The sequence below is a fragment of the Dryobates pubescens genome, chromosome 23 (genome assembly GCF_014839835.1).
Source record: "Dryobates pubescens isolate bDryPub1 chromosome 23, bDryPub1.pri, whole genome shotgun sequence".
NCBI classification, from domain to species: domain Eukaryota; kingdom Metazoa; phylum Chordata; class Aves; order Piciformes; family Picidae; genus Dryobates; species Dryobates pubescens.
Window position 1 is genome coordinate 14,267,410 of NC_071634.1, and position 22,141 is coordinate 14,289,550.

General features: G+C 53.2%; 2 protein-coding genes across 2 annotated transcripts; one reads left to right on the forward strand and one right to left on the reverse strand.

The window, feature by feature from the left end:
- Positions 1 to 3,231: 3,231 nt before the first annotated feature.
- Positions 3,232 to 16,812, reverse strand: CCT7 (chaperonin containing TCP1 subunit 7). The gene is made up of 12 exons (XM_054172136.1): positions 16,700 to 16,812; positions 14,512 to 14,665; positions 13,485 to 13,591; positions 12,930 to 13,055; positions 12,257 to 12,309; positions 10,908 to 11,079; positions 9,179 to 9,343; positions 7,876 to 8,064; positions 6,874 to 6,971; positions 6,438 to 6,570; positions 4,761 to 4,967; positions 3,232 to 3,537 (listed from the first exon to the last, which is right to left on the reverse strand). The coding sequence occupies exons 1-12, from the start codon at positions 16,703 to 16,705 to the stop codon at positions 3,313 to 3,315; spliced, it is 1,635 nt and encodes a 544-aa protein (XP_054028111.1). The 5' UTR covers positions 16,706 to 16,812; the 3' UTR covers positions 3,232 to 3,312.
- Positions 16,813 to 17,132: 320 nt separating this feature from the next.
- PRADC1 (protease associated domain containing 1) lies at positions 17,133 to 21,971 on the forward strand. Its single transcript, XM_054172137.1, has 5 exons — positions 17,133 to 17,244; positions 18,352 to 18,452; positions 19,256 to 19,365; positions 19,815 to 19,982; positions 21,432 to 21,971. Exons 1-5 carry the CDS (start codon positions 17,154 to 17,156, stop codon positions 21,550 to 21,552), a joined length of 591 nt encoding a protein of 196 aa, XP_054028112.1. The 5' UTR covers positions 17,133 to 17,153; the 3' UTR covers positions 21,553 to 21,971.
- The last annotated feature ends 170 nt before the right edge of the window (positions 21,972 to 22,141 follow it).

Genomic DNA, 22,141 nt, shown 5'->3' on the forward strand with positions numbered 1-22,141 from the left:
CGGGTCGGGTGGAGTGAAAGCGTTTGGGAATTGGTGCCAAATGACAAAATGCTTTAAAAAAGAAGGAGAGAAAGACACAAACCCAGGGAACAGAGAGGTTTTTAGCAAGTGGAGATGGTTTGTTGTGAGCAAAGCAGGGCGGGGTGTAATTGCAGGACCCTCCCCATCAGTGGGAGGCAAAATAATCCCCGCCGCGGGCGACAGGGTCCCTCCTGCCCTGAGCAGAAGCTGCTGCACGGCCATCCCTGGCCTGCAGGAGTGAGGACAGGAGGGAAAACTGCCCCCACACACACGACAGGAAAAAAACCAAACCAGGAAAAAAAGGGATTTTCTGATCCAGTCTTGGGATTGAGCCCCGTGGAGGGGGCTGGGGCCGGGGACAAGCAGGTGCAATGGTGTGGGACGGCTGTTGGGGAGCGAGCGATAATCAGAGGAGGGAAAACAAAGAGAAACTTCCCAGCAGCGAGGTCCTTTCCCTGAAACGCTTCCTGACGGCAGCGTTGCCTCCAGCCCAGGTGAGCCACCCCCGAGGGGCCCTGGACAGTGACCTCCCCCTCCTGGAAGGCAGCGACGCTGCCTCCCGAGTTATTTTTTTAAGCCTCTATAAATTTAGGTCTATTTTAGTCTCTTGCAGCGATGTGCCAGTGTCTGGAGAACCAAACCCCCCTTGTCCCTTCCCCATCCCGGGGTTCCTTGATGCTAAACCAGGTCCTCGATGCCAGGTGCTGCGCTGGAGGAGGGGGAGTGGTGGGGACGGGGGTGTAGCAGAGACTGGGGGGGGTCAGGGCGGTGTTGTGGGCAGCAGGGTCCAACAGCAGGCAGAGCGAGCGGGCGCTGGGCAGCTGCTGCCCGCCCCAGCCCCTGTTTTTAGCACTTTGGTTGGTACTGTCACCTGTAGACGCACTTTGATGTTGTTGCTTTGACCCTTTGCCGAGTGTAAACAATGTGTATTTAAAGAATAACAAAAGAAACCATCCCCAGAAGCCTGTGTAAAGGAGCTATTTTATGATTCAGTGTTGAATAAAGACTCTTGAGATTGAGTTTTCACTCTCTCAGGGGACACCCTGAACCCAAGTGACTGCTGGCCAGCTCCACCACCGCACCACTTGGGGCTTACAGAAGCATCCCACCTCCAATTTCCCTCTCCCTGCAGGCACAGGGGTCTCTGCTGGTCCAGCTCCATGGGACACAGGCACAGTGTGGTGTAGAGGGGCAGCAGGAGGGGAGCAGCCTCCCCGCTGGGAGCATTTGAGAGCACAAGACAGTGCTGGGGAGCCCAGAGACAGGCAAAGGGAGCTGACAGCCCAAGAGGAGGAGAGAGCCATGACTCCTGTCCCACAGGAGACTGTTGTAGGGGGAGAAATTGAGTTTGGACATTCTTGTGCCAACTCCCTGCTACAAGGAAAAACAGTCCCCACCCCACATCCCCAAAACCCCAAACAAACAAAAACCCCAGCCAAACAAACAACAACAAAGCACAACCAAACAAAAAATCCCCACAAGCAAACAGAAACCCAGCCAAACAGAAACCCCACTGCTGAGCAGTCTTGGAGGGACAGAACAGCAAGCAGAAAGGGGATTCATTTTTGATGTCTCCATCAACCCAGGTGGCTGGAAGATTCCCAGTTCCCAGCTTACAACCCCACAGAGGTGGGAATTAGCTTTACAGGTTAGAAAGTGTCACAGCAAGAGCTGGAAATGGAGCTTTCCCCAAGTCCCTGCCAGGCTGGTGAGGCAGCCCCAGGCCATGGGCAGATGGGGCCACACTCCCACAGGACAGGCAGGACCTGTGTTTAAAAGCCACCACCAAAAGGAACACAGCAGATGCCTCTAACTGGGGAGTCTCACAGCAGCACTTCATGAACACTGTGAAGTCACATGCTCATGTGTAATGGACCAGCTACTTGCCTAATTAAATCAGATCTCAGAGGGCTGACACCAGATACATAGCAAATTTCTTCCACTGTCCTCCATTAACACTTTCAGACCCAAGTTTTCACGGGAGCTTTCCTGCCAGAGATGCCCCAAGCACCAGGATCCATCCCTGACCCCCACCAGCCCCACACACCCCCTGCCCATGGCTGGGGATGTCAGACACCTTCCATGAAACAAAAGGCAAGACATAAATTAAGCAAAATAAAGTAGAAATATGACTGAGTAGCATCAGAGAGCTCCACCAGAGGTGGTGCACCCAGAGGTGATCTGTCTCAGGAGCAGAGGGAACTGGGGTGCACTGGGAGTTGGCCCTTCTGCCCAGCAGTGCCTGCTTTTAAATGGGGCAAAAACCAGCCTGAAAGGTCAATCCTTTAATGACCAGCTACCACCTTCTGGCATGACCCAAACAAACAGCACAGAGAAAGAAGGACCTGATGGAGCAGCTCCAGAGGAGGGCCACAAAAATGATGATTGGAGTAACTCTGCTGCAAGGATAGGCTGAGGGAGCTGGGGGTGTTCACTCTGGAGAATAGAAGGCTCCACAGAGACCTAGTAACAACCTTCCAGTACCTGAAGGCAGCCTACAAGAAGGATGGAGAGGCCATTTACAAAGGCCTGCAGTGACAGGATGAGGGGCAATGGCTTCAAAGTAGAGAGCAGCAGATTGAGATTGGATGTTAGGAACAGGTTGCCTAGGGAGGTAGCTGAGGCCCCATACCTGGAGATATTCAAGGTGAGGCTGCACAGGGCTCTGGGCAACCTGATCTAATTGAGGACACCCCTGCCTACTGCAGGGGGAGTTGGACTGGATACCAACCCATACTGGACACCAACCCATACTGGACCCTTCCAACCCAGACCATTCTATGAAAAGAGGAAGCACTGCAGTTTGCCACTGAAATGAAGTCATTGTTTTATTGTGTTTGAGGCTGAGTTCAAAACCCCCAGCAGAAAGGAAAAAAACAAACCAAAACAAAACCCATGAGTATAAATAGGAAGAGGCCCCAGGCTCGCTGCCCTCCCTGCCGGCGCCACACAGGACTCTGCTCTGCACAGCTCCCAAGCCGAAGGCAGGCTGAGGCCTAAGGGGATCAGTGCTGAGGAGGAAATGTTGGGGCAGGGCCTCTCACAGGAGGTCGCCGCTGCCCAGGCCAAGATTTGACTCTAATTAACCAAGGCCAGTAGTTGCCTGTAGGCCCTCAAAACGACCATCTGCTAACCAGCCCCTTAATTAAGCCAGGTATTAATTGTCTCGTTGCAGGTTGGAGGAGCGCCGGCCCCTGGCCCCACCCCGCCGGGGGCTCAGCGGCTGGCGGGGGCTCAGCGGTTGCGCCCCACACCGACGGGGCCTCAGCAGCTGGGGGGTGGGGGCGGGGCTCAGTGGTTGTGGGGCCTGCCCCGGCCTCGGCCCCGGGCACCGGGTGCGGCGTCCACGGTGGAGCGAGGGTTCTTGATGGTCTCGTCCACGGAGACGATGAGGCAGGCGGCCTCGGAGGCGGCGGTCAGCGCGTTGATGCGCACCACGGCCGGCTCCCACACGCACGCCTCGAAGTTATCCGCGATGTCCTCCTTGGTCACGTCCACTCCGTACCACATCCCGCCCTGCAGGCACAGAGGAGGCAAGAGGGGCTCCTTACAGGGCTGCTCAGGACCCTGGGGCCGGCATGGAACGTGGAGATGTTCAGCGACAGGCTGAGACTGGGCCGTGCTGGATCGTGGGATGATGCTGGAGAGGACTAAACCCCAGCAAGCCCTGGTGGCAAGAGCAGGGCCTGTGAGGCCTCGTGGAGTCGCTGTGCTCCATTTAGAGAGAACCTGCAGAAGCCCTACAGCACCAGCTTCTGCTCCAGGGCTGTCTCCCTCCCTGACACACAGCTCCAGTTCCTGCAGCCCAAGACACAGCTGCTTGCTCTGGGGCATCACCCCTGAGCCCACAAATATCAGTTGGAACATGGCAGGAGTGACCCCCCTGGGGTAGCTGCTTTGCTTGCCAAGGGGCAACCCCCCACTGCCTGAATGAGGACAGCATGTGCACACATGTGCTCCACAAGGTCTGAAGTGATAGGTCAGGACCTTCACTACCCTCATTCAAGAAGAACAGAGGTGCTGGAGCGTGTCCAAAGGACAATGAAGCTGGGGAAGGGTCTAGAGCAGAAGTCTTGTGAGGAGCAGCTGAGGGAATTGGGCTTGTTCAGCCTGGAGAAAAGGAGGCTGAGGGGAAACCTTCTGGCTCTCTATAGCTCCCTGAAAGGAGGCTGGAGCAAGGTGGGGCTTGGTCTCTTCTCCTAAGGAGCAAGTGATAGGGCAAGGGGAAGCAGCCTCAAGTTGCACCAGAGGAGGTTTAGTTTGGACATGAGGAACAATTCTACACCTAAAAGGGTTGTCAAGGCCTGGCCCAGGGCAGTGGTGGAGTCCCCACCCTGGAGGGCTTTCTTCCAACCACAACTCTATGATTCAGTCTGCAGCTCCTCTGGAGAGCACTCAGCTCGGCCAAGTTCAACACCCTCATGACTTTGATGCTTGGCACAGCAGCCTCCCTCCTGACAGATGATGCAGTTCTTAAAAGCAAACCAGGCCTCCCAGCTCTGGAGGGCACAGGACAGCTGCGATCAAAGGCAAAACAGATCCCTTCCTTTCAGAGAAGCCTGCAGCAAGCCCCTCCTTGATCTGAGCACAACACAGGGGCTCCATCAAAGAGGACCCAAGGCTCAGGTGGGCTTTGCTGGGTTACACTGGCTCCACCAGGCTCAGGAACGGCACAGAGAAGGCAAATGTCACCCAGGGCCGGTCGGCCCCGGCGCCGCGGGCTCCGGGGTGGCACTCACCTGCGCGTGCTTGGCTCGGAGCTTGTTCAGGATGTTGGTGGCATCGAAGCCGGCGTTGTCGCAGAGCTGGCGGGGAATGATCTCCAGGGCTTTGGCGTAGGCACCGATCAGCAGCTGCTGCTTGCCCGGAATGGTCCTGGAATAGTCCCGGAGGTACTTGGAAAGCTCCATCTCTATCGCACCACCGCCGGCAACGACAGAATCGTTCTGGAAGAGCAAGGGAAACCGGCACTGCAGGCACAACCTCCTTCCCTGCACGTGCTGCAGGCAGGCTGCTTCACACACGCCAGTGCAGGCTGCTGCCGGCCCTGCGAGCCTCAAGCACAGCCCAAGAACTTCCATCCGTTTAGGGATGCTGTACCAGGGCAGACCCCTTTGAAGCACTCAAGTAGATCTGCAGCAGTACTTTGCAGCCAAGTCCTGCTATTTCCCCCCCCTCCCTGTTTGCTTCAGCAGGGAGCTCAGGATGTTCTTTCTAAAAGCAAAACACACCCCAAAAAAGTCTTGCAGTGCTCCTTCCCATCCCCTCAGGACACTCAGCCTCAAAGCTGTTTTTAACAAAGCCCCACCACATGAACACGTTTTCATGCATAGCCCAGAAATGCCCCCAGTTAGGCAGCATCTACCACAGGGACCAGCAACTGCATGAGCACAGCTTGCATCCACATGTGCCCCTCTCCTGGTGCTCCTAGCCTGCCTTCACAGCCAGGGAACAGTGACCTCACAGACGGGTCACCAAGAGAGGGAACAAGTGACTTTAATGGGTACTGACAACCACAAAAATCCACCCTCCTATTTAAACCTACTGAGGCTCAGCCTGATGTACCCAGAAGACTGTCTTCCCTTGAAGATGGAGGAGTTTGCAGAAAACACCATCACTCAGCAAACAAGTTGCCTACCTGGATGTTAGTAAAGCCTTTGACACTGTTTCCCCACAGCATTCTGCTCATGGCTTGGACAGGCAGACACTGCTGGGTGAAAAACTGGCTGGATGGCCAGGTCCAGAGGGTGGTGGGGAATGCAGTTAAATGCAGTTGGTAACTGGTCACGAGCGGTGTTCCCTAGGGCTCAGTACTGGGACCAGTTCTCTTTAGTATCTTTACCAAGGACAAGGAGACTCAGGGCACGCTCAGTCAGTTTGCAGATGACACACCAAACTGGGCAGGGGTTTTGATTTGCTGGAGTGTAAAGACAGGGGGACACTGGGCCATTAGAATGATTTCTTCCCCAAAAGGGTTCTCAAGACCTGGACCAGGCTGCCCAGAGCAGTGGTGGAGTCCCCATCACTGGAGGAGTTGAAAAGCTGTGTAGATGTGGTGCTGAAGGATATGGTTTAGTGGTGACCTGGGAGTGCTGGGTTAATGGTTGGATTCAATGATCTGAGAGGTCTTTCCCAACCAAAACGATGCTGTGATTCCAAGTTACATCTGTGCTGAAGGCAAAAGCCTGAAAAGCAGTTGGCAACACTGCAGAGCCCACACTTCATTGGCCAAAGAACAGCCCTTGAGCTCAGTTGCTGCCCATCTGCACACTGCACTGGCTGAGCGCACTCACTCTCTCCCAAGAGACCTCAGCCAAACACTGGTGTGCAAAAAGGTTTCTAGAAAGAGTTATAGCTGTGCCAGGTCAACAATCCCAATGCCACTTGGGCAGGGAAGTATCTCCACCAGTCTTTACCTTGATTGCTCTCCTGACTATCATGATGGCATCGTGCAGGGACCGTTCTGTCTCCTCCATGAACTGCTCTGCACCCCCTCGCAGGATTATTGTGCACGTCTTGGCCTTGGGGCAGCCCGTGAAGAAGTTGTACCTGCCAATGGCACAAGGCAAGAAGGGTGACAGTGAGGGAGCAGCAGTGCTGCTGTGGAACAGGTTTGCACTGACACCACAGTATGGGACAGAGAAGTCCTTAACAGCACAGAAAAGAGGTAAGATGTAGATGAAAGCTTCCTCCTGCCCTCTCCCTTAGCCTCATATAAAGCAGCAGTAACCCAATCCTGCTTTCCCGCCATGACCTTAGGATGCTCAAACCTGCTAGTGCTTAGATGCCAGCTTTTCAAACTCATGTTTGAGTGCCCAGGCAGGACTGCAGGTTCACAGCTGCTGCATTTACCTCTCTCCTCCAATCTGAGTCTCCTCAAAGAGTTCGCATCGGCCCAGAACGTCATCAGACAAGGCATTGACACTGGTCTGGATGGAACCGCCGCAGGCCTGCAAGGCAAGGAAGTAAAGCATGACATTGCCAACATGGGCACACAAGATAAGTCTGTCTAGTGGGTTCCTGCTCTTCAGAGCCAGCCTGGGCCTTTTAGCTGAGGCAAAAACATCCTGCAGGCCAGGCTCAGGAAAAAACCCTTCCACTTCCCCTCCCATCTCAGGTACCCAGGCAGGCTACCAACAGCAGAAATCATCCTGGACAGCAAAGTAAGACTATGCTGCTCCTAGGGGCTGACCCACAGGCTCCAGAGTCCAGCAGCTACACCAAAAAACCCCAAGAACATCCACAAAAAAGCAACCCACTCAAGATGGAACAGGGAAGAAGTAGGGAAAATAAACCTCTGCTGATGCAGTGTACAGCCCCTAAGATGTAACAGCACCAGGGAAACAAACATGCAGTGCAGGTGCAGTTAGTGTGTTCACTCCAAGGAAGAGATGCCAGTACATGGCACCTCTGCATCACCACCATGTTGGCAAAAATAACATGATTTTGATGGAAACTCTAAAGGTGACTTGGTCCAGTCACTGCTGCCCTGTTTTGGGAATGACCAGCCTGGCACTGTTCAAACTAACTCCTAGACTGGTTTGGCTGAGAAGGAACCTTCAAGATCATTTAGTCCAAATCCACTGCCATGGGCAAGGACAACTTCAACTAGATCAGGTTGCTCAGAGTCCATGCAGCCTGGCCTTGAACACCTCCAGGGATGAGGCATCCACAACTTTTCTGGGCAACCTGTTCCAGTGCCTTACCACAGTCACAGTGAGGAATTTCTTCCTCATCTCTTACTGAAATCTCCCCTTTCAGGTGGACACTGCTACCCCTCATCCTATCACTACAGCCCCTGATAAGAGGCCCTCCCCTTCTTCCCTGTCTTTACTCCAGAACACGGCAGCTCACCATCATAGTTCGCTTCAGATCTTCTTCTGGGACACGACCAGCACAAAACATGTCTCTGTCTGCAAAGTACTGGGTAGCCACATCACCAATGGGGAGTTTGGAGAGGACAACTTTAGCTCCTGACTTGTGGATTTTGTCTAGTTTGTCATACAAGATGTTCCACTCAGCATCCACGATGGCCTGGTAATCCTGGCAGGGAGAGGGAAGAGAGACAAGCACCCACTTTAGAGAGGACTGGGAGCACAACCCCACAGCTCCAAAGGAAGAGCTCTCCTGAGACAGCAGCACCCCTCTTGAGGAATCTCATCTTCACAGGCATGCCCAGGCTTTCACATGCCTGTCATGCTCTGCCTGGAAGTGAAATGCAGCCACAGACAGCTGGGACAGCTTACAAAGGAGACAGCAACACCACACACAACAGCCAGCTACAACAGGAAAGACTGCAGTCTTCTCCAGGGCAGGCAGAGGAGCTTTAAGGAAACCATTTCTGAGATCACACTGCAGCCAGACACCGAAAGCACCTCCGCAGATCACCTATTCCACCCTCCTGCGTGGTCACCCACAGCAGGCTGCACAGGAGGGGCTGGAGTCTCCCCATGGAAGGAGACTCCACAACCTCTCTGGGCAGCCTACTCCAGGGCTCCAGCACACTCACACCAAAGAATTTTTCCTCCTGTTCAGATAGAACCTCCTGGGTTCCAGTTTGTGTCCACTGCCCCTTGTCCTGTCACTGGGCACCACTGAAGAGTCTGGCCCCATCTTCTAGCCCCCCACCCTTTAGCTGTTACTGAGAACTGATCAGATCCCCTCTGGGGCTGCTCTTCTCCAGGCTAAACAGCTCCAGGGCTCTCAGCCTTTCCTCCTCACAGAGAAGCCTTAGTCCCCTCAGCATCTGTGCAGCCTCCACTGGACTCTCCAATTGTTCAACTTTCCAAGGTGTCAGAGAATGACCACGTTTCCTAAAGGTATTTTAACAAGATGGAAAGGGAACAACTGCCCAAATGGCCTCCTTGTCTGGTTCAGTATGCAGAACTCTCAAAGCACTGCTTAACAAACCTTGCCTGGAAGGCCACTTGTTAGGCATGGAGAAGTCACCACACAGCTGACAACTTCCCATAGCATTGCTGAGCAGAAACATGCCTTTAACTCCAAGTCTACCACATCCTTCTCCCAGATCAGCCAACACAACCCAGCAGCTGTTGTCAGGGGAGGCAGGACATGCAGAAGGCAATCCCATTTATCCCAAGCAGCCACCATACCTTGTGGGCATGAGGAAGCGTGACAGGCTCCCTTTGGCTCTTACCTCCACCGTGTTTACTCTGACTTCAGCGTTGTCCTTCTCAGCTTTGAGCTCCAGCTCCACGTTCAGCAAGGCAATCTTGGGAGACTGATACTTTTTGGGCTGCATTTCAAACCCAGCATAAGAGAAGGTCTTCTTAAAGGCAACTCCAGCCACCAGCTGAGAGTCCTTGAAAAGAGGGATCTGTGTTAGGCTCAACCTCCCAAGGTTTTCTCAACAGGGTTAATAACTCCCACAGGAGACTCCCTGTTTTGAGAGTCCTCATTTACAGAGTGCTCACCAACAGATGTCTCCTTTGATTAACCCACTTTCAGAGGAAGCAAGCAGCAAGGGTTTTCTTCTCTCTTCACACACCAGCTTCTATCGCTCCCTTTCTACCCCTCAAGACACCACAGCTGAAGATGCCATACACAACATCTTCAGATCAAGGGATGGAACAATCTGCTCTCTCTCTGATGCCTCTCCCATTTCTTCCCTTTGAAGATAGGTACTTTTCATCCACAGCTTCACATTCAGGGAGGGTATTCTGCCCTGATTTGTGTTTCCAAGCTCTATCGCTACCTCCAGGACTGGTTTACAGCAGGACTGCTCTGCCCAGCAGTGCTCCCTCCCTGACATGAACTCAACCTCACGGCTGGGAGAGAAATCAGCATCTAAGCCTCCTACTGCACGAGGGTCTGACCACACTGCAGACTTGCCTCTCTCCAGACTGAAGCCCAGAGGATCCCTGCCCCTCCTAAGCTGGACAAGCACAGATCTTCTCTGCTCTGACAGGATGAGATGACCCAAGATCTGGCAAGCCCACCCTGAAAAGCAGCATGCCAAATTATTTGCCCCATCACTGGGCAGTTCTCCAAGGAGTCTGACAGCAGAATTTAAGAGATGAACAAGACACAGTAGAGAGAGCCACTTTTATCCAGAACAGGAGGCACCACCCTCCCCAGGGGACCAATTTCTGCAAGCCTCAGAACACCAGCAGGCCCTGACACTGCAAAAACAGATGCTGAAACGTTCATAATTCACTACATCAGCTGTCTGGGCAAGAGAGTCACGTAGTTGTAACACCTTTTCTCAATGGAAATTCTCATGCAGAGTGTTTCACACAGTTAGCAGCCACACAGAAATAATTCAGAGACTGTGATGGGCTCTACTCTGCAGCAAGAGGTCCCAAACCTACACAGGATACAGGCAGTAGCTATCAGGGACACACCAGTTCTCCCATAGCCCCAGATCAACCCCCTACCACACACCCATGACAGCTATTCCAGCAGTGCAGTATAAACCACACAGCCCATCATCTGTCCTCCCCACCACTAGATCAGCTCCTTTGGGTTCATTGTGCCTTTTTCCCAGCCCAGTACTCATGCACACAACCAGGACTGTATGGGTTTTGGCTCCAGGAGTAGTAAAGGCTTCCCACAAGGCAAGTAGTTGATTTTTTGCAGAGATCTAAATGAGAACTGTATCAGTAACGACATTCACCACAGAGGGCAGCAAGATAAGCGAGCATCTGGCTCAAAAACCAGATTCTCCACCTGCAGAAAAGGAATGCAGCCCTCCTCTCTAAGCTTTCCCCTCACACCAACAGCTTTGTCTTGCTCTGGTAGCTCCTTTACTGGAATTTGGAATTAAATTCTATTTCCTTTGGTAATTCCCAACATTGTCAAGGTGGGCTGCTAGAGTCAACCCTTTGTCTCCTCACCCTTTCAGGACAGGCTCTGACAGAACTTACTTCCAAAGCACCTCCTTGCACCTTCTTTATTCCAATCATTTTGAGTTGTAACAAGTCATCTAACATCATGACAGCATCTACAACCATCTTGGAGAAAAACTCCTTGCTCTGGGATATCAGCTTTGAGCTCAGGGCTGTGGCTGCACACTTCTCCAGCAGGCTTCTCTGCTCACTGCAAGAAAAAGAACACACAAGGTTGTGTTCACTTGTTGATTCCTCCCACAAGCTCCCAAGACAAGCTCCCAAGACACCATGGCTGGAGTGATTAATCCACTGTGACAAAGATCAGCTCCCTTTTGTCAATGGGAAAGCAAGGCACATGTTACAGCACAACTTTCCCTTATAGATCAGACTAGCACTGACCACACTGGCTGACTTTTACACACCACAAACCTGAGCAAAACAGCTCAGCTTCCTTTCCATCCAAGAAGTAAGAAGATTCTGAAACCCTCTGGAGATGGCACTTTCTCTAAACTATTAACTCAGGTGATGTATGTCCTGACAGAGTGGATGATCCAATTGCTTTACTGAAAGCATGGTGAGGCACTGCAACAGGCTGCCCAGGGAGGTGATGCAGTCCCTGTGCCTGGAAATGTTCAAGAAGCTGCAGATGTGGTGCTTCAGGAGATAGTTTAGTGGTCATGGTAGCTGGGTTACAGTTGGACTCAATGATCTTAAAGGTCTTTTCCAACCTTCCTAAGTCTGTGGTTCTATGATGTAAGGGACATCAGGGCAATATGGATCCAGCTCCCAGGCTCCATCACCCAAGTTGCTGCTGACCAGGAGGATGACTGCATTTCACATCACATTTTGGTGTATTTAAGATGCAGTTCAACTTGGACTTTTACTGCAGCTCTTCCGTTAAGATCAGATCAGGCAGACAAGAGCTTGAAATGCAGGGAGCAAATGAACTCTGGCACCTCAGCTGAAGGGATCAGCTCTTACTGCTATTAGCTAGCTAACTTCATGTGTCCAACTGCTAAAAAGTGACTGGATTTTCTGAGAAGTGCTGAGCATTTCACACTGCCACTGTGTGCAGCAAGCACTGCCAGTCTCCACTACCACTGGCAAAAAGAAATCAGGCCACTTATTTTGGTACCTAACTTCCTCCATGCACACTGGCAGACAATGGCCTACATACTTGGCTGCAGCCCCAGGGACAGCATGGCACCTTCCCCAGAGGAGCAGAAGGAAATCCCCAAAAATTCACAAATAACCACAGTGTGGGGCCACAGCTGCTCAGCCTGACCTCGAGACCTCAGGAAAGCTGCAGCAGAAGTCAGAAAAGCCCTCGTATCAGCTCAGTGAAGCCCAGCAACACAAGCAGGGCATCAGGAAGGGAAACTTACTCTTTATCTTCCTTCTTCACTGAAACAGCAATGTCTTTGATCTTGTTTACAGCCTGTCAAAACACAAGCCAGCAGCTGGATTAATGATTCATGCCCGTGAGCTGATCAGATCTCCAACTTCTCTGTGTTTTACCTTCTCTTTTACAACCCACTTCAAGTTTCAAGCACTTAAGATGTTCCAACCCTTCCAGCACAGGTTATTCTAAGAAACACACCAACATCCATCTAATCAGATCATGAAGAGGCTCAGAGCTACTCCACTGCTTTCAGCATTGATCTGGGGAACAAAAGGGCTGTTGAGGGAGTCCACATCTAGAGGAGATTCAACCTAATGGGAGTGCTGGGCTTCCCAAGATGTGCAGATTACTAAGGACTAGCAGAGATCAGGAGAATGGCAAACAAGTTATCCCATTTATTCATTCCTGCTTGGAAGGAAACCAAAGGAAGCACCAGTGCTCCAGAGGTGCTAACTGGTACTGACAGCTCCCTGGCACCTGAAAAGGCAGCTGATGTTTGCAGTAAGACATCATGAGATCGCTGCTGTCACTGCCCACACTCATTCACTACTGAATTTTGCCCAGCAGTGTGCTGTTTTCCCTCTGGCACCAAACTCCTCTCCCCAGCCTCTGGTGGAGCCCAAGTCACCCCTCAGCTAGGAGCAGTGCTGCCTTACCAGCTGGGTGGCTGTGCGGAAGGCACGGATGATGATCTGGGGATGGAGGCCTTCCTCCACATAGGGCTTCACCTGCTTCAGAAACTCAGCAGCAAGCAGAGTTACAGACGTGGTCCCATCACCAACCTGCACGGAGAGGAAACGCTCTGTGTCATCCACGTGCTGCAGAGCAGCTTCAAAAAGCAGGCAAGGGCTTCCAGAGGAAATCAGATCTCATCATTTTCTCTGCTCACAGATGTGCAGCTGGATTCTCTAGTGATTGCAAAGGGCTGAGCTCAGACTAATCCCACTGGAGGGTGAAGTCTCATTTCCCATCACCTATGTTCAACAAATACAAACTCTGTGCCCCTGAGGTTTCCAAACTCCCCATCAGATGTGCCTGGAACAGTGTCAAAGATTTCAAAGCACTCATGGAAGAGCAGGCTGTCAATAAAGAAGGCAGAATAAATGCCTGCACTCCATGACCAGTTCCCACCGAAGCCCACAGAAGCACCAAGGTGAGCAAGCTGCTGCTGTGTTTTGCTTTTGAGTGCAGGCAGGTGGCCTTCCTCCTACCTCTGCATCTTGAGACTTGGCAATGTCCACCAGAGTCTTCGCAGCCGGATGGACAACGTCGAGGAGCTTCAGGATGGTGGCACCGTCGTTGGAGATAGTGGCTTTGCCTAGGAGTGATGTAGAAAAGGAAGTCAGGCTCGTCTGCTGTGGGTCCAGCCCTTGGCACCCAGCACCCACAGGAGCTTTGCAGACCTCAGAGAGGCATGAATACAGCCATTTCAGAGCAGCCAGTCTCACCATCTCACCTTTCTGGTCAAACATGCTCTCAGCTTGTTGTCACACTACAGCGCTCCACAGCCAAGCCCTGGTCCTGCATCGCTGTGACTTCTGTCACATCTAAACAGCCACAGGCTCTTGTTCCAAATCTGTACTTAGAAGTATTTTTTCTTCAGTCAAATGACTGGCATTTCTCCTTTGGGATTTGGTATTTTAACACACTCCTACAGCCACATACACAACCCTCGGATGGCTGAAAAGGGAAGTGAAGGAGTCACTCTCATGGAGAGGAGCCCAGAATGGCTGTTTCACAGAGAAGCTCTCTGCAGATGCCTCCATTCCAAACGGGTCTTTTAGACCCATTTTGGAGCAGATTAAGTCAGAGGAGGTTTAAGCTGGACATGATGAACAATGTCTTCACCAAATGGGTTCTCAAGCCCTGGACCAGGCTGCCCAGTGGAGTCCTCATCCCTGGTGGGGTGTAAAAGCCCTGCAGATGTAGTGCTGAGGGACATGGTTTAGTGGTGACCTGGCAGTGCCAGGTTAACAATTAGACTCAATCTTAAAGGTCTCTTCCAACCAAAGCAATTCTATGATTATCTTCTCTTGAACAGCAGAGGCTGGAGTCCAGGTGTTGAAGAGAACATTAAGACATAAACCAATCACTGCTGTGCAAGTTAAGCTCAGCACAGCCATGCAAATGCTGACTGTAGCTGGTAGGAGGCTCCAAGCCAATGTGCACTTCCAGCCCTTGGAGATTCTTCTCCAGCCAGTTTTCTGCAGGGCTGTGAGGCCACTGCCCAGTACTTACCCCTGTCATCCACAATGAGCTTGTCCATGCCCCGAGGTCCCAGTGTAGTGCGCACAGCTTCGGCGATGACCTGGCAGGCATTGATGTTGCTGACAAGCTGGGGGATGCCCTGTGAGGTGTCTGTCCCCTCCTTCAGCAGGATAACTGGTGTTGGCTGAAGAGAGAAACCACAGCAGAGCTGTTACTCCCACCCCAGCAGCCTGCAGGATAACCTGGAGATAACATCTAACACAGTCCAGCCAGGTGCCATCATGCACTGACACCAAGACCAAAACCTGTAGCCCCCTCAAAATTCCTCTGCTATCACACAACCCTACTGCTTTCTCCCACTGCTCCCACAATGTTTCTGGAACACACCTAACTGCCTCCAGGAGAGGCTCTGGCACCATATCTAATTGGCCCCAAAAGTGGGCTTCCTCAGTACAGTACAGCTCAACAAAGTTCTGAATTTGATGCTAGATGGACACAGCAGAGAGGGACTTCTCAGTGCTCTGAGAGTGCTACTGCCCTTTGCAGAGAGCAAACCAGTCACAGAATTGTTTTGGTTGGAAGAGACCTTTAAGATCGTCAAGTCCAACCATGAACCCAGCACTGCCAGGTCACCACTAAACCATGGCTCTCAGCACTACATCTACACAGCCTTAAAACCTCTCCAGGGATGAGAACTCCACCACAGCCCTGGGCAGCCTGGGACAGGCCTTGAGAACCCTTTGGGGGAAGAAATTTTTTCACATGTCCAACCTAACCTCCCCCAGCACAACCTGAGGCCATTTTCTCTTGTCCTGTCACTTGTTCCTTTGCAGAAGAGACCAACTCCCACCTCACCCCTGCCTCATATCAGGCAGTTGTAGAAAGCCAGACAGGGAGTCTCAGCCTCCTTTTCTCCAGACTGAGCAGCCCCAGTTCCCTCAGCTGCTCCTCACAAGACTTGTGCTCTAGACTTTTCAACAGCTTTGCTGCCCTTCTCTGCACACACTCCAGCACCTCAATGTCCTTCTTGGAGTGAGAGACCCAATGGGCCTTACAGGCAAAGCTCAAGCAAAGCCCAAACTCAGCCAAAGTTTGTGAGACACTAGTTTTAAACCACCACCTGTGGTCATACATAACAGGGCTGAAACAGATGATACTTGAGCTCCCTTCCAACCTGATATTCTATGGAAACCCCATCCCTGGAGGGTTTTAAAAGCCATGTAGATGTGGTGCTGAAGATGTGGTGCTGAAGGACATGGTTAAGTGGTGACCTAGCAGTGCTGGATTAACAATTGCACTTCATGACGTGAAAGGTCTCTTTCCAACCACGCAGCTCCATGACTCTGTGACTACTGTGCTAAAAAGCAACAGGGCTAGGGCTGAGAGGCTAAACTGCAAGTATGAGTGGGGTAAGTATCACAGTCAGACCTCCCTAAATACTGGAAACATTTTGGGGAAGAAAATGCATTAAGTTTTCCCACATTCACCAGAGTGGAGATCTCACAGTCACTGAATGGCTTGTGTTGGAAACAACCTTAAAGACCAGCTGGTTCCAACCCTGCCCCTGCAATGCACAGGGGCACTTTCCACTAGACCAGATCGCTCATCCAGCCCGGCCTTGAACACTTAGGGAATCCACAACTTCTCTGGGTAATCTGTGCCAGTGTCTCACCACCCTCACAGCGCAGAACTTATTCCGCAGATCCAATCTAAATCCACCCTTTCACTTGAAAGCCGTTCACAACCCTAACGGAAAAGAAACCCGGAAAAAAACGGGGAGTGGCCGAGACGGTCAACAACAAGGGAGCACCGAGCTGGACAGCGCCGAAGGGACCCCGCAGCCGCGGAGGCTGAGACCTGGGCCGTGCTGCCGAGAGGGCCGCAGGGCGGGGGGCTCCGGGACCGCCACACCCGGGCTGCACGACTACAACTCCCATCACACCCCAGCCTCTACCCCCGGGCCCAGGAGCCCGGGAGGCACAGGGGGCCCGACATGCTCTTACGCCCCGGGCAGCTGCAGGCTTCTGCGGCCGGGTGGCCTCCGCCATCCCCTCCCGCCGGCCCAGAACGCGCGCCGGCCCCGCCGCAGCCCCGCCAACACGGCCCTGAGAGCGAGAAACAGGCTGAGGAAGCCTTTCTCAGGTGGCGGGACGCGGCGGCGGCGGCGATCGCAGCGATGGCGGCGGCGATCGCAGCGATGGCGGCGGATGACACTCACCATCATCCTGGCGGCTCTTTCCGCTGCAGCTCCCCCTGCCTCACACAGGCTCCACCCCACAATGCACCGCGCCCGCCCAGAAGCTTCCCCGGGGCAGGAAAGGAAGCTCCCGTTGCGAGGGGACCGCTTCCGGCTGCGCTCTATGGTACGGGCGGGCAGAGCGGCAACAGCGAGGTGTCGCTCCTCCCCCAGCTGCCATAGAGAGGCAGGGAGGAGAAGCCGGCTCAGTGTTTGCCAGGGGAGGAGCGGTCCGGAGAAAGGAGGGTTGGCGAATGGAGCTTTAGTTGATGGGGCCAGTGAGGGGACACCGAGGTGACACGGACCAAGGAAGCCATCACCGCCTCTCGGGGCTGCACAGGCCTAAGCTCCTGCCCTCCCCCTTTTTTTCTGGAGATTGATGGCTGTGTCAGCCAATAGAAAGGCGTAATGTGGAGGCTCCGCCAATGGGCGTGGGATGGGGGCGGAGCGCCTGGCGGTGCCGGGCGCAGCCATGCTCCGCCGCTCGCTCTGGCTCTGCCTCTGCCTCTGCTCCTGCCCGGCCCGCGGTGAGTGCCAGCTGCTGCCCGGTCCCGCCACCCTGTACCCCGCCCCTCGTCGCCCGGCTGCTTTTCCCCGCCCTGCACCCCGGGCCGGCTGCCTTTTCCCTCGCTGCACCGCTCGATCCGCTTGCACTTCCCCTCCCGTCCCCCAGCCCTGCTGCATATCACTGAACCCCAGCCCCACTGCATTTCCCTATCCAGCACCCCAGTCTGGGTGCACTTCCCATCGCCGCACCCCAATTCCATTGCATTTCGCCATGCGTGTATTTCCTATCCCCGCACTCAAGCTCCATTGCATTTCCCCTCCTGCATCCCAGTCCGAGAGCATTTCCCTCGGTGCACCCTGACCTAATTGCAATTTTCCCCATCCAGTATCTCATTCTGAGTGCATTTCGTCAACTGCACCCCGATCTAGGTGCATTTCCCATGACTGCAACCCACCTCCATAGCATTTTTCTCTCTGCACCCCAATCCAGCTGCGTTTCCCCTTTTTGCACCCAGCCCCATTGCATTTCCTCTCTCTTCACCGCAATCCAGGCGCACTTCCCCTCCTACACCCCAGTCCAGCTGCATTTCTCCTCCTACACCCCAGCCCTACTCCATTTCCCCTCCTACACCCCAGCCCTACTCCCTTTCTCCTCCTACACCCCAGTCCAACTGCATTTCTCCTACACCCCAGCCTTCCTCTGTTTCCCCTCCTACACCCCATCCCAGCTGCATTTCTTTTCAGGGTGCTTCAATCCAAGCACATTTCCCCTCTGTGCCCTTTGGATCCAGGGATGTCACCCCTATCCCCTCTGTGGTCCAGCTGCATTCAGAGAATGGGGAAATGGAGGGGACTTTTTTTCCCCCACCCACATTCACATGGGGAAACCTTTGTGCACCCCAATCTTGGTGCCTTCCCCCCAAATGCTGGAGCATCTCCCCTCGCAGCACCCCAAGCTGGACCCATTTTGGGTCCTTCTCCCCAAGGCCCATCCAGGAGCTGCTGTTGCCAAAGGGCACGTTCCCTTTGGCGTGGTGCAGTTCAGGGGTGGTAGCTGTGTATTTTCCCATGTTTTCAGGAATTTCCCCTGTTTTTTCTACCTCTCCCTTCTCTCCCTGCACACCCAGGTTTACGCATCCATGAGTACTTGTATTTCCAAGTGCTGAGCCCTGGAGACATTCGCTACATCTTCACTGCCACTCCAGCCAAGGACTTCGGTGGTGTGTTTGTAAGTATTCACCCAACTTATCCCTTTGGCTCCTTCCAGCCTAGCATTTGTGCGTTGTGATTGAAAGCCTTTGGTGAGAGGGAGGTAATTTCTCTTCCCTGAGCCTGCCCTTTGGTAGGAGGCACGTGATGGTCCCTGCCTTCAGCCTCAGCAGGCTTTGGGAAGGAGTTTCGCCCTGTCTGTGTTCAAGGAGCACGTGCCCCACTCTTACCACCTCCAAGGGCTGAGGCAGAGACAGACATGGCCCAGGAGGGGTGGTCAGGCTGTCATGGGGAACAGCAGATATAAACCAACTGGTCTGCAGAGGAAAGACTTTTCCCTGAATACACATGGAGTTGGGGTGAGGGTGCAGGAGCAGATGTCCCTTATGGGTACAACCACATGGGACATGGAGGAGCAGAGGAGAAGATGCTTTCTGTAGTGTCTTTAGAGCAATGGAAATGATACTCTAGAGAAGAAGATGCTATTCTTCCCTGAAAGGATTGCAAGGCCTGGACCAGGCTGCCCAGGGCAGTGGTGGAGTCACCATGTCTGAAAAGATGTATGTGTGGTGCTGAGGGACATACTTTAGTGGTGACCTGGCAGTGCTGGATCTAGAAAGCTGTTGAGTGGGGTTGGGATGGCTCTTCAGGGCCTGGAAAGGGACAGCCACTGTCCCTGTGCCTGGAAGCCCTAAATCTCACCAAAAGCACACTCTGCACAGGGATGAGCAGGGAGTGGGACGGTGGGGATGACTCTGGTGGGGCAGGGGATGGGAAGTAGCCCCAATCCCCCCTCACTCACTTCTGCTTGTCTCCTTGGAGAATACAAGGTACGACCAGATCCACCTCGTCCCAGCGGATCCCCCTGAAGCCTGTGGAGAGCTAAATAATGGAGTCTTCATCCAGGACCAGATTGCCTTGGTGGAGAGGGGGTATGTCTGGTATCATGGGAGCTCTTCCAGGGGGGACCCTTCAGTGGGAGGGGAGCTGCCTGTGGCGCAGAAGGTGACAGGGTAATAGGCACATTTTACCAGCACCTCCAGCTTCTTCCTGTGACATATGACATGTGGGTATATGAGGAAAACATCAGAATGCTCTTGCCCCAGAGCATTTCATGTTCCATCTTTAGCTGGGGAAAAAAAACCACCCTATAAATAGGGTTGGCAACCCCCCTATTTATTTTTCCTTAGGAGAAAGTGGCAGTGTGGGCAGCTTGTGCCTAAAATACAGACTCGGAGAGGAGGAGCAGGGTCTGGGGGGAGGCGCGGGGCCAGGAAGACAGTCCCCTGGTCCGGGCATCTCCAGGCAAGCTGTGGTACTCGGGAGGTTTCCCATCTGCCAAGGTGGCCATCAAGGATCTGTGACTTTCTGGCCCACCCAGGGGCTGCTCGTTCCTGTCGAAGACACGTGTGGTGCAGGAGCACGGCGGGCGGGCGGTGATCATCGCCGACAACGCCTACGACAACGACAGCTTCTACATCGAGATGATCCAGGACAGCAGCCGGCGCACCGCCGACATCCCCGCGCTCTTCCTGCTGGGCAGGGACGGGTAGGTGCCTCGGCCAGCACGCGTGCCTCAGAATGCTACAACGGCATAGAGCCAACCAGCTTGGAAAAGACCTCGGGGATCATCAAGTCCAACCTATTACCTAATCCCTAACACCTCCTGACAACTAAACCATGGCTTCAAGTGCCACATCCAGTCCTGTTTTGAACACCTCCAGGCACGGTGACACGGTGACTCACCACCTCCCTGGGCAGCACATTCCAGTTACTCTTTCTGGGAAGAACTTTCTCCTCATCCTGAGCCTAAACTTCTCCCTTGCGTAGCTTGAGATTATGTCCTCTTGCTCTGCCACGGGGTGCCTGGGAGAAGAGACCAACCCTCACCTACCCTTCAGGTAGTGGTAGACAGCAAGAAGGTCTCCCCTGAGCCTCCTCCAGGCTAAACAACCCCAGCTCCCTCAGCCTCTCCTCACAGGGCTTGTGCTCGAGACCTCTCACCAGCCTCCTTGCCCTTTTCTGGACACATTCCAGTGTCTCAATGTCCTTCTTAAATTGAGGAGCCCAGAAGTTCCACCTCAATACGAAGGGTAACTTCTTCACTGTGAGGATCACAGAGCACTGCAACAGGCTGCCCAGGGAGGTTGTGGAGTCTCCTTCTCTGGAGGCTTTCAAGACACATCTGGATGTGTTCCTATGTGACCTGTGCTAGATTCTATGGTCCTTCTCTGGCAGGGAAGTTGGACTTGATGATTGTCAGAGGTCCCTTCCAACCCCTAACATCCTGTGATCCTGTGACCACTGCAAGGGCATGTTCAAGCAGAGCAACATGCACAGAGCCTCATCCAATCTGACCTGGAATGTTGCCAGGGATGGAGCATCCATCACATTCCTGGGCAGTCTGGGCCAGGGTCTCACCACCCTCGAAGTATTTCTTCCTTCTATCTAGTCAGCTTGGTGTCACCTGAAAACTTGCTGAGGGTGCTCTCCATCCCATTGCCTGTGTCACTGATGAAGATATTAAACAGCACTAGTCCCAGTACGGACCCCTGAGGGCCACCCTTTGCCACCAGTCCCCATCTGGATGTTGAGCTGTCCATCACTATGCTCTGGCTGTAACCACCCAACCAAATAATCTACCCAAGAGTCCACCTGTTAAATCCATCTCCAGTTTAGAGAGAAGGATGCTATGAGGGACTGAATCAAAGGCTTTGCAGGAGTCCAGATGCACATTTGTAGCTTTTCCAGCTCTTCATCTTTCCAAGCATGGAACATCCCATGGGAAGGGCCAGACAACAGCCTTGCCTCCACCAGACAGGGAGGTCCCACTGGTCATCACATCCCCATCTGGGTTTGGCAAGCCAGACTTTTAGTGGATTAAGCCATAACTAATTCACAGAATTTCAATTTGAGCTGGTTTGTGGTTTCTGCTTGCATCTGGGCTCCACTTGACCAACTGATGTGGCTCCCATGTGCCTGTCACATCTTCTTCCAGGTACATGATCAGACGCTCCCTGGAGCAACATGGGCTCCCCTGGGCTGTCATTTCCATCCCCGTCAACGTCACCAGCATCCCCACATATGAAATGATGCAGCCTCCATGGACCTTCTGGTAGCAGTGGGAGACTGCAGCAGATCAAGGACTTCTTGGTGGATCCCAGGAGCTTGTCCCAGGGACCAGGTTTGAGGAAAGAGTCCCAAGGTGCTCTGGAGATCCCAGCAACAGGGAGATCTTTCTGCTGCCGCTGGCGTGTGGCTGAAAGGACAAATACCAGCACCCGTGGTGGGAATCTTGAGCCTGACAATGAGAACCCTTTGTGATGACATTCTGGGAGGGAAGTGATGGCCCAGAGCAGGCCAGTGCTTCCCTGAGAAACATTTTAACAATGCCACCAGTAAATTGTGTTGCTTATTTAGTGATGTGGGGTTGAATGGATGCATCAGGTGGGGATGGGAGGGAGAGTGAGATGCAGCTTGGTCTGTACTAGCAGAGTTTGCCCAACACCTGTGTGGTTTTGTCTCAGCTAATGAAGTCCAAACAAGTTTTTGAGAAAGGGAAGTTTCTCCTTTTTTACAGCATCTGGGACAAATCTCATCCCCCTAAGGATGTTCTGCCCAGTTAAGCTCCCAAGGTGCCTCCTGCAGTCTTCTCCGGGCTGAACAACCCCAACTCTCTCAGCCTGGCCTCACACCAAAGGGCTTCCA

Excerpts from the sequence above, each read along its gene's own strand:
- PRADC1 (XM_054172137.1), top strand. The coding sequence starts at position 17,154 with ATGGGGGCGGAGCGCCTGGCGGTGCCGGGCGCAGCCATGCTCCGCCGC. Across the intron at positions 18,453-19,255 it reads AGGACTTCGGTGGTGTGTTT|AATACAAGGTACGACCAGAT; the intron begins GTAAGTATTCAC and ends GTCTCCTTGGAG. Across the intron at positions 19,366-19,814 it reads ATTGCCTTGGTGGAGAGGGG|GGGCTGCTCGTTCCTGTCGA; the intron begins GTATGTCTGGTA and ends TGGCCCACCCAG.
- CCT7 (XM_054172136.1), bottom strand. Across the intron at positions 13,592-14,511 it reads GCTCATTGTGGATGACAGGG|GCAAAGCCACTATCTCCAAC; the intron begins GTAAGTACTGGG and ends CATCACTCCTAG. Across the intron at positions 3,538-4,760 it reads TCCGAGCCAAGCACGCGCAG|GGCGGGATGTGGTACGGAGT; the intron begins GTGAGTGCCACC and ends CTGTGCCTGCAG.